At 48.1% G+C, this 10895-nt stretch overlaps 1 protein-coding gene across 1 annotated transcript; it reads right to left on the bottom strand.

Moving 5' to 3' along the window:
• Positions 1 to 876: 876 nt before the first annotated feature.
• spinb (spindlin b) lies at positions 877 to 9760 on the bottom strand. The gene is made up of 7 exons (XM_037680134.1): positions 9671 to 9760; positions 3602 to 3858; positions 3379 to 3427; positions 2726 to 2820; positions 1800 to 1955; positions 1236 to 1469; positions 877 to 1097 (listed from the first exon to the last, which is right to left on the bottom strand). The coding sequence occupies exons 2-7, from the start codon at positions 3651 to 3653 to the stop codon at positions 898 to 900; spliced, it is 786 nt and encodes a 261-aa protein (XP_037536062.1). The 5' UTR covers positions 3654 to 3858; positions 9671 to 9760; the 3' UTR covers positions 877 to 897.
• Positions 9761 to 10895: the final 1135 nt, after the last annotated feature.

Here is a 10895-nt window from a genome sequence, read left to right as displayed (position 1 = left end):
GGACCGAGAGAACCGAAAGAACGGGTCATTTACAGAACATCTGGACCCACAAACACACTGGAAACTACAACAGCAGCAACATGAGAACCAGTTTATAAAACACATCCAGGTTCTTGAGCGGGCCTCAGAACCGGCTGGCTGGGTTTCTGACGCCTCAGAAGTCCTCGTGGTTCTGTTCACAGGGTCCGTTTGAGGTTCTGAACCTGCCGCCAGTCGAACGTTTGTGGAACGATGATTTGGTGACGCAGCTTCAGTGACGGTTACTAAAATAAAACGACACGTTCTCGTCCAGAACGTTTCTGAGCTGCTCTTTAACCGTCAGGACCGGCCGGGTCCACAATCTGGACCTGGTTTTGGCACGAACAGAAGGATGAGGACTGCTTCAGTCAAATACGGAGTCAGAACCAGAACCTGTTTAGACCAAGCAGCAGCTTCGGATGGACCATACTGACGGGCCGGGGGGGACTCGGACTGTCGGCACCGCTGGTCCTCCTGCAGGAGACCAAGAGGACTGAAGATGCGAAGCAGCTCGGTGGTTCTTCCTGACCCGTCCCGTCATTAGCCCGACGGACTCGGACCTGCTGCCCCTCCTTCCTCAGACACCAGAGGGTCCATCGTAGGTCCAGGAAGAAGAGGAGGAGGTCTCAGTCTGCAGGGTCTCAGGACCGGGTCTGAGGGTGGAGCAGTTCTAGAACCACAGCTGACAGTTCTGGTGGAAACAGTTCGGGGTTCTGGCGGATCCAGAAAACAAACGAGACAAAAACGATGAGCTGGTCCGAGGACTGTTTTTGTACTTTGTCCTCGTTTTTAAGGCGTCTCATGTCAGAACTCCTCGTCGGGTCTCAGGAGCTCTGGAACCCTGGTTGTGCGTTGGGGCTTTTGGAACTCTTCCAGGACTTAGGAGGTCTTGACCAGGTCGTAGACGTAGATGTGGAAGTCGTCGTCGAACTTGATGAAGTAGACGGAGGGTTTGGCCTCCACCTGATGGATCACCATCCCGGACCGCTTCCCACCGTCCTCTTTGGCGTACTCCACCTGCTTCCCCACCAGACTGTCCACCACCTCGCCGGGCTCCCGCTCCGCCGCCACGCTGTCGTCTGCAAACAGAGGAGCCATTAAACGTCACCTCCTCGGGGTGTTGCCTTCAGGGTCAGCACGTTAAGAACAGTTGTTATTTCAAACTTGAGCCCAGAAAGAAAACAAGGTGCTGCTGAGGAGCTGCGTCCGACACTCACTGGAGTCGGGCATGATGCGCAGGTCCCCCTCCTTGTAGTCGTCCAGCAGCTGGTACATGTACAGGACCGGGTCCTTCTCGTAGGTGATGAAGAACCAGGAGGTCATGATGGGGGCTCGGGCCAGGACCATCCCCCTCCACTCCTCCTTCGGCCCGTCCTCCGTTTCGAACATGTGCTCCACCGCCTTCCCGATCATCGTCTCCGCCAGCAGAGAGTCGTTGACACGGGCCGGAGCTGGACCAATCAGAAAGAGACAGAGGCAGGGGGCGTGGTCAGAGTCGCACCGTGCTGCTCGTTTCCACAAACCTGTGGAACGACTGCAGCTCGTTTGAAACCAGAGGACACGTTCACTTTCACCAACTTCCTCTTTAAATTTAAAACTTTAAAGAAAAATATGAAATCTGAGCAAAACGTTGAATTCACCTGAAAACACATTTTACCAGTAAATGAACCTGTGCTGCGTTCAAGGCCCAAAGCCCAGCAGAAACTCCATTAGTTCATATTGTACCGTCAAACACCTGTTCTGGTTCTGTCCCAGTAAAGACCGAGGTGGCGGCTCCTCACCCACTCTGTCGGGCAGCACCTCCAGCCCCACCACCCGCTCGTCCGAGTACAGCTCCAGGCCGTAAACGCAGTCGAAACCGTCATATTTGATCAGGTACAGGGACGGGTTCACAGGGACCTGGTCCAGAACCGTCCCCTTCCACTGGGACGACTTACCTGAGAAGAAACACACACGGGTCAACAACCAGAACCAGACGGAGTCGACGTGACGCAGAGACAAGAGGCGACCTTAAACACACCTCTTCCTGTTCATGTTGGCCCTAACGATCCTTCCGTTACCTTCACCTAACAACTGGATACATTTATCATGTTTGTCATCCATTGTTTTACTGGTGCAATGCATTCTGGGAGATGATGCCCAGAGGCTGCAGTGGAGACTAAAACACGAGGTTTAAAGGCTAAAAAGTTAGAACGCGACAATAAAGTTACATTTTGTTTAGTTTATGTTGTTATTCACTAAATTTGGCTGCAAACAATCAAAAGTGATGAACCTGTCATGTTTAGCAACTTAGCTCCGGAGCTAACGCTAAAACTAAAGCTGAGGCGCCCCACCCAAACCTCCGCTGTCCTCCATGGATGTGTGCAGAGACCACCAGGTGTCTTTATTATAATTATTATATAATGTGTAACTATTGTGATCCACCTGAGGACACGTTTGGGTCCTGAACAGCTGTTCTGTCCGACTCGCTCCTCCTCGGCCGGCTCATCTCTACATCCTCCTCTCGGTCGACGCGCTCCGCTCAGAGTAAAGCGCCGAACTTCTTCTGCTACTTGTCGTTTTTAGGGAGCAGTCGGCTCCAGTCATTCAGAGCCGCACCGCGTTCTCACCAAACATAACGATCTTCTAGTAAATATTTAAACTGCTCTGCGTTTAGGGTTATTTAAAACTACAAGAGATCATTTAACTGGAAAACTCTAAATCTTACTGCCTTCCTTCCAGATGTGCTGGATCCTGCAGCCGACAATGTTCCTCCTGGGCTGAACCAGAGTCTTACTGGGCCCAACACTGGTCCTCGGTTTCCTGCGGGATGGAGGGAAGAGAGAGGAGAGAGAGAAGGAGCAACGATGAGACGAGTCAAAGGAGCTGTGAAGGACAGCCAGCTGCAGAACCAGGAACACGTGGTGTTTCTGGGACGGGCTGCGGGGAACAAAAAGACAGAAGATCCAATTTAAACTTGAACCCGTCTGTTCCCAGTCGACACAACTCGAGTTCTTCCTGCTGGTTTTTACAGTCTGGACGAGGTCAGGGTTGAAATCATTCCTCTGAAAACGTTCAAGAAGGACTGAAACAGAGGAAAAACTCTGAAGGACTTCTGGAACATCTGGAGAACGCTGACAGATCACAGGACGGTCTGGATCGTCAGAACAAAGACAGAAACAGCTGCTCGGTTTTTTACAGGTAATCCCACGCGTTGGTTTCACACGGAGAGGTTCTTGTTGCACCGGGTCAGGAGCTCTGAACGTTCTGACACTCAGGTCCGGTTCTCCTCAAGTGGAAACAAGAAAGAATCCTCCACTTCTGCTCTCAGCTTCAGAACAAACGTTAAAAAACAGAAACGTGTTTTCTTACAGAACCTACTTGTGTGGGTTCTTCTTCTTCATCATGTTTGCAGAAACTCCTGAATGTCCTGAAACACAAAACACAAACTCAGCGTTCAGCAGCTGGTGATGCGTTCAAGGACAGTCTGCATGACGTGACATTAACGAGACGTCAGCAGGAGGACCAGACTGCTGTCTGGTAGAACACGACCCAGCACAAGAACCTCTGGTTGGACCGGATCAGAACAGGATCATGAACTCACCCCCGTCCGCTCGGGGCCGTGGGGCCGCTGGGCTCTTGAATGGGGTCTTCATTCATCCACCTAAAGGAGGGGTCCGTTGGTCCAGGTGTGAGGAGGAAGGGAGAGAGGGAGGGGGAGGGGAGGGAAAAGGAGGGAGGTGACGGGAGGAGGAGGAGAACCAGGATCTAGGCCAGGCCTTGGAGGCAGCTCATTCAGACCCGGTGCAGAGTAACGTCTGGAGACCAGGGGACTCTGCTGGACTCGAGAAGAAAACGATTCTGAGGAAACACGAGAGACAAAGTCGACCATGAACGCCTCGTTTCTCAACACAAACTCCTTAAATTTATTCTGTTTGGGCCTTTAAACGTCACATTTTACATTCAGGTTAAAAACATTTTGCACGTATGCACAGCTACAAATGAAGCCCGTTTCACGAGGGCATTAAATAGTTTTTGTTCAGTGAGGACCCTGAACGCAGCATCAGCAGCAGACACCTGCTGCCTTCAAAGTGACTCTGGGAGTAAAGCCGTGCCGCACGGGGCCAAGAGTCGACAAACAAACGGAGAAAAGCTCGGAGTCTGTGCATCCTACCTTCAAAACATGCGCCCGTTTACGGCCGTGCACATGGTCGGCCGACCCACGTTCACCATTTAATCTACTGCAGTACCGGTCTGAGAGAGAGAACCAACCAATGGTGTGTTCTGAGAAACCAGTTCCTGAGATCTTATGACACAAGATGTTCCGATCCACAGTAGAGCTGGACAATAATTCGATATCGATAAATCTCGCGATATATTTTTATTCAATAACGATGAGATGAGTTTTAAGCACATTTTCGATATTTCGATAGGATTACAGCGTTTCACTGACGCATTTCTTTTTCTGTTCGGGTTGATGTTTCAACCCGAACAGAAACTTCGTACGTGCGTGGTGACGTAGATGTTACGCGTGAGTCCAGGAGTCAGTGGTAGCAGGCTAGGCTAATCTACAACGCGCAGAACCTTTTCTACTCAAAAGGAGTGCCCGTCAGAATGTGACTGAAGAACATCCTGATGCATGCTCATGACTGAAGAAGCGTTCTCAAGGGAAGAGAAAGACGACGACATAACTGATAAGAGGAAAGACTGATTCGGTGTGGAACGATCCGATAAACATCTGGTTTCAGTGCGCTGCAAAATATCCCGGAGAGCCGTTCCAACTAGCGGTGGGAACACAACGAACTTGTTTCACCATCTGAAGCGTTTGCACTCTGTAGAATATTCTGAGAGTCAGAAGATGAAGCACAAGAAAAGTCTGAGCCAACGTGTCCCTGAAACACCACCCCCGGTCCCAGCTGCATCAAGAGAAGCCCATCCAGCCAACGCAGACTGCCGTTTTCACGCCACACGACAAAAACTCCAAACGTCACGAAGACACAACTAAGGCCGTTACAAATTTCTTGGCGAAAGACGCGACGCCGTTCACTTCAGTGGAAAATGTGGGTTTCAAACGAATGAGGTCAGTCGTCGACCAGATACCAGCTCCCCGCACGGAAATATTTTTCATGCACAGCCATACGTGCACTTTATGGTGAAGTTGGAGAAAGGGTGGAGGAGCAACTAAAGTCGGTGTCTACATTTTCGACGACAGCTGACCTGTGCTCAAGCAGAACCTCAGAACCATACGTGAGCCCGACGGTTCACTTCAGACTGGAAGCTCGTCAGCTTCTGCCTCCAGACGGTCCACGTTCCTGAGGATCACACGGGTGAAACCATTGCAGCCGGACTTAGAGGCGCTCGCCTCCAGGGGACTCGGAGACGAGCGCCAGGTCTGCGTCACCAGACAGTGGGACCGGCACCATCACAGCAGCTGAGCTGAACACATGCACAACACTACGACGCTTCGGACACCGACTGAACTCTGCTGCTGAGTTACAGTCAAAATACACTCGAGTGTTACGTTATTGTGTTTAGAGTGTGAAGTTTTATGAAAATCATTTGTGTAGCAAATGCAACATGCTTCACACAAAATAGGCGTAACCTACAGGAGTTTTATTTATTTAGTTTGTATTTTAAGCTGCACACTCACGACATTACACTGTAGTAAAGCGTCATTTCTTAACTAAAAAAGTTAAGTCAGGTCGTCTGGACGGTTCAAAAAACAAACTAATAAAAGTAGAAACGTCTCGTCTTCAGTCTGAGGCGATGTATTCACCTCAGACTTATCAATAAGGGAGCAGATAATTTGTTACATTTGATCATTTGTTGTATTTTTTGTGTGAACCTTTATACCCGATACTGGCTGTTTCTATTCTATTCTATTTAAATCAGATGTAATCAAATATATTTAACCAGGAGAATTGCAATTTTTCTCTAATAATAATCTGAATAAATTGTTGAGATAAATACAAATGTTTCATATTATATTGCAGTATTTTTTCTCTCTGTGTTTACAGAGGAAGTTAACCAAGACATCGAGAGGACGGAGCAGTTGGGGTCTGTAAAAAGGTGGTGGATGACTTCTCCTCCTCTTGGAAAAAGAAACCTTGCCAAAGCACAAGCTCATCATGAAACACCACCAAGATGGGGCTCCCGTCAACAAGTGGTGAAGCGGGTCCTGGAGCAGAAAAGGGCCATCACAGAGGTCCTCAAAGGACAAGAAGACCGGGTCACTGGTTCTTGATGTGGACGTTTTAGAGTCTGTAGATGCAGCTCCAAGCCCACTCCTGGAATTCACTGATGCCTTGTCCGGTGAGCCCTGCGTCAGTGTGTCATTATTAAAACCAGTGATGCAGCTCTTCAACACTTCCATCTTGAAGGAAGCGGAGGATGACACAGAGCTCACAAGAAGCATGAAGACAACAGTGATGGGTCAAAGAAAAGTACAAGGATCCAGCCATGGAGGATCTACTTGACGTGGCATGCCTCGGTGAGCCAAGACTCAAGCTTCAGTACACCCAGGAGAAGAAGAGCACATCAAGGAGAGGGCTGTGATGATGGAGATGTGGAAGGGAGAGAGAGCTGTTGCGGTTGGAGAAGACATTGGAGATGCTTCTGCAGCAGGTCCTCCAGCCAAGAAAACAAAGAAGTGTCTGTCTAGCTTTTTTCCATAGGCCCGCCACTTCCGACACAGGAGGCTTGAGTGCAAAGCAGGTAGTTGAGAGGGAGCTCAGCAACTACCTTTTGTCTCCAGGTGCCGACGACGAGTCAAATCCTCTGGACTGGTGGAAGCTCTACCAAAAGAACTTCCCCACAGTAAGCCAACTGGAAAACCATCAGGCCACAAGTTCCCCACCTGAGAGGGTTTTCAGTACAGGTGGCAACACTGTCACTTGCAAAGGGCTGAAGCCAGATAATGTAGAGCAGCTGGTATTTGTTGGCAGAAACCTCTAGAGGCTGTCATGAATCATCGCCCCTCCACAACGTGTTTGTTGTTACTCTACGCTGAAGATGTTGGACCTGTAATATCTCTGACTGGTGCTAGGTGCTGCTGATTATCCATGATGCTGATCTCACATCTGCTCACACAGACTCATGTTCGTGCTGCTGATTATCCATGATGCTGATCTCACATCTGCTCACACAGACTCATGTTCGTGCTGCTGATTATCCATGATGCTGATCTCACATCTGCTCACACAGACTCATGTTCATGCTGCTGTTGTTCGGCGTATTGTTTTGCACCATCAGTGTTTAGCATATTTCTTAGTTTATATCTTTATTACCGTTTCTTTTTACAATTTATATTTTTGCTATTGTTGGGTGTAACTGGGACCCCGACCTGAGAACTTGAACTTGACTCACTCTTTTTTCTGTTTATTGCAGCAACTCTGAGCATTTTTATTTTTTAGCCTGGCTGAATCACTTTTGTTTAAATCATTAAGAATAACATAATAAGTATGTTGTTGTTTAAAGTTATAACTATTAATAATGACAAAGTTGAGAGTTTTATGTTTGACGGTGATTTCAAATTTCTTTGAAGGCTAAACACAAATAAAAGTTGAACATTTATTTATTTGTACAGTTTTTCTGAGGATTTTAAATTGTTTATATCGATTAGTAACTGTGTCAAATAAAGAACCAGAAGCAACAAAATGTTTGAGACAGTTCAGGATCTCGTGCTTATTTGACACAGGAACAGAGTTAACGAGAAGTTGTGATGGAGGTCAGATGATTGGGGGGTGCCTGAGAGAGACTTGATGGTTTTCCAGAATCTGTTGGGGTCATTAAAGATGACTCGGGTCCAGTGAGGGAGGTCCAAAGTGTATCAGGGTTCATTTTTTACACACAAAGTGTTGGAGTTTTAAAACTATTCCTGTTTCTAACGAAGCTAAGTCAGCTCCTCTGGACGGAGTCTTCTTGTTGAAATGTTTCATCTTTTATCCAGAAGACTTCTTCAGTCTGAGGAGCTGCAACAAACTCAGTCTGAAAAACAGAATAGACCTTTTCACCTATTTTTTTATTGGGTTTGCTTCCCACAGTGTAACAAAATAATTACACACACACAGATATATATAAAAACTGTATAAAAGGTAATAATTGCAGATTTTAAACACTCCAAATGTGCAACACAAGTAAACTGATATTACACAAACGTGTCCCTTGTTGCACTTATCCAGTGTTAAGTTCAGCAGCGGCTGGTGGATGAAACTATTTTTAAATCCGTTTGTTCTGGTCTTGATGGATCTGCAGTTTCCCTGATGGTAACAGTTCAAACAGATCGTGTCCTGTAAGATGTTGTGAACTTTTCCTCTGCAGCAGGAACTGTGTAGATCTTCCAGTGAGAGAAGAGAGCAGCTCTCCTTCAGTACATACAAAAGACCACTTATATAGTTCATGAACCAGTTTGCTGCTGACATCCAGAACCAGCTGCTCACATGGTCAAGAAGGACCATCAGCACCTGAAGGCTGAGTGATACTAGCAATCACAGCATTGTAAGAGGGGGACAGTTGAACCTGGAGGCTCCGCCCCTGTTTAATGATGGACGGTTTCTTTTCACAAAGATGGCCTCCTTTACTCCTCTCTCAAACCATCGTTCCTCTCTGTCCAGGATGTGAACATCTTCATCCCTGAAAGAGTGACCTCTGGCCTGGAGATGAGTGTAGACCTCAGAGTCCTGGTCTGATGATGGTGATCTTCTGTGCTGGTCCATCCTTTTGGCCAGTGGCTGTTTTGTTTCCCCGATGTAAGACTGATCACCCTCCTGACACTGAACAGCATACACAATATTACTCTGTTTGTGCCGGGGGACTGGATCTTTGGGATGAACCAGTCTTTAATGTATTTTGGGGTTTAAAAGTCACTTTTGTTGCAGCTCCTCAGACTGAAGAAGTCTTCTGGATAAAAGACGAAACGTTTCAACAAAGAATCCGTCCAGAGGAGCTGACTTTACCTTGTTAGGTTGTTCTACGTGGATGGTGGAGGTCCAGCAGGACAATAAGTTCATCAGCCTTTCAGAGTCACTGAAGTAAAACCGGTTTTTCTCTAGTTCATCATGTGGCGTTTCAACACAGGCAGGTGATGTCACCGGCTGCAGGTGAGGTGTGTGTGGACTGGGGAGGTGCTTCAACGCCTCACTCTGGTTTAGAGAAACACCATTAGAGCTCCTAAAATACTGGTTCTGTGCGGCTGCAGGGCTGGAACCATAAAAACATTTGACTTATAATAACAAGATCCAGACAGGAGGCGGGTCGGGACCAGCACGAACCTCGCCTGTTTTATTTTCCTGCTGCGGGACAACAGCGCCCCCTGGCGGCGGCGGCGCCCGGAGCTGCAGCGCGGCTTGTTGTGGCTGCTGATGATAAAGATGTGCGCGCAGAGGTTCTCCAGGAGAACCGCCGCCACGAAAACACCACGAGCCCGCGAGGAACGTTCACGAGCAGCGCGCGGCTGACCGCGCTCCTCCCGCAACACGGCGGCCATGTTGCGCCACTATTTACAAAACCCGCAGAGGCGCAAGAAAAGGCGCAGACGAACAAAGAAAGGGGAGGTCTGCTGCTGGGGGAGGGGGGGAACACGCTGCCCAGCTCGGCGCTCCGCGGGGACCGTGAGCCCGGACGGACGGCTCGGTACCGGGCTCGGTGCGCGGAGCGACAGGCCGCAGTCACTTACCGACACGGCAGTCAACGGCGCTGCATTATCCCGATCAGCCGCCGAAGCTCCAAATTGATCCGCTCTGCCTCCGTTTGGCTCCGCTGCGTCAAGCTGGCTGCGCCAAGATGGCGGAAGGGCGGGAAAGTGTCCGTGCCCTTCAAAATAAAAGTCTGTCCCACTGCATTGTCATAAAATGACAAGTCAGAGTGAAAGTTAAAGACCATTTTATTTTTTTATTAGTAGTCAAAATGTGGTAGCTTTGGTATTTCGTAGATTTAACCATCAATCAGCAACAATTATGTTTTGACACATTAATCTTTCTAGTTTACTAAATCTGCACATGAAGTGCAATCTGATTACTTGTACAGACATTAATTTCAGTTTATATGGCGCCAAGTCACAACAGAAGTCGGCTCAGGGCGCTGCACAAAACATTCATACACATAAAAAGTAGGTTAATAACATTAATTATCTGAGGAGCAGACTGAGTCTCAACTCTCATCTTGAGCAAGCACGAAGGCGACAGTGGAAAGAAAAACTCCCTCATGAGGAAGAAACCTTTAGCAGAACCAGGATCAGGACAAGAGGACCATCTGCTTCGACCGGCTGGGTTTGGTAAGAACAGATACACAATGGCAGGTCAACGTGTTAAGATAGAAATAGTATCAAATGAAAACTATTCAATTTTAGCAAATCATTTATGGAAATGATTTGTCCTCCAGTAGTCTAAGTCTATAGCAGCATAACAAGCCGACCCTAACTATAGGATTTATCAAAAAGGAAAGTCTTAATCCCAGTCTTAAACTGGACAATGTGTCAGCCTCATGGACAGAAACTGGAAGTTGGTTCCACAAAAGAGGAGCATGAGAACTGAAAGATCTTCCTCTCATTCTGCTTTTGGAAACTCTAGGAACCAGAAGTAAACCTGCAGTCTGAGAGTTGGGCCCAGCGCCAGAGGGTGGGCCGGCCCATTCTGGTATCCCCCCACCCAAGACAAATTATAACACCGTGTAAATCTTCTTTCAGCCTTTCCCTCTTCAGGGGTCTCCACAGCGAATCCTCCTCCTCCATCTCACTCTGTCCTCTGTGTCCTCTGTCCTCACTCCATCTACCTCCATGTCCTCTCTAACTGCATCCATATGTCTCTTTTGTATTTTTCCTGCAGCTGCGTTTCTAACATCCTTCTACCAATATATCCACTGTCCCTCCTCTGGACATGTCCAAACCACTGTCCCTCCTCTGG

This window comes from Nematolebias whitei, chromosome 8 (assembly GCF_014905685.2).
Source record: "Nematolebias whitei isolate Nwh7 chromosome 8, NemWhi1, whole genome shotgun sequence".
Taxonomy (NCBI): domain Eukaryota; kingdom Metazoa; phylum Chordata; class Actinopteri; order Cyprinodontiformes; family Rivulidae; genus Nematolebias; species Nematolebias whitei.
This window is presented reverse-complemented; position numbering and strand designations above follow the sequence as displayed.

What these genes read in the sequence shown, in the direction of transcription:
- spinb (XM_037680134.1), bottom strand. Translation starts at nt 3,653, where the DNA reads ATGAAGACCCCATTCAAGAGCCCAGCGGCCCCACGGCCCCGAGCGGAC. An exon ending in AAGAAGAAGAACCCACACAA is followed by an intron (nt 2,821 to 3,378) that starts GTAGGTTCTGTA and finishes TCCATCCCGCAG; the next exon opens with GAAACCGAGGACCAGTGTTG. An exon ending in GGTGCTGCCCGACAGAGTGG is followed by an intron (nt 1,470 to 1,799) that starts GTGAGGAGCCGC and finishes TGATTGGTCCAG; the next exon opens with CTCCGGCCCGTGTCAACGAC.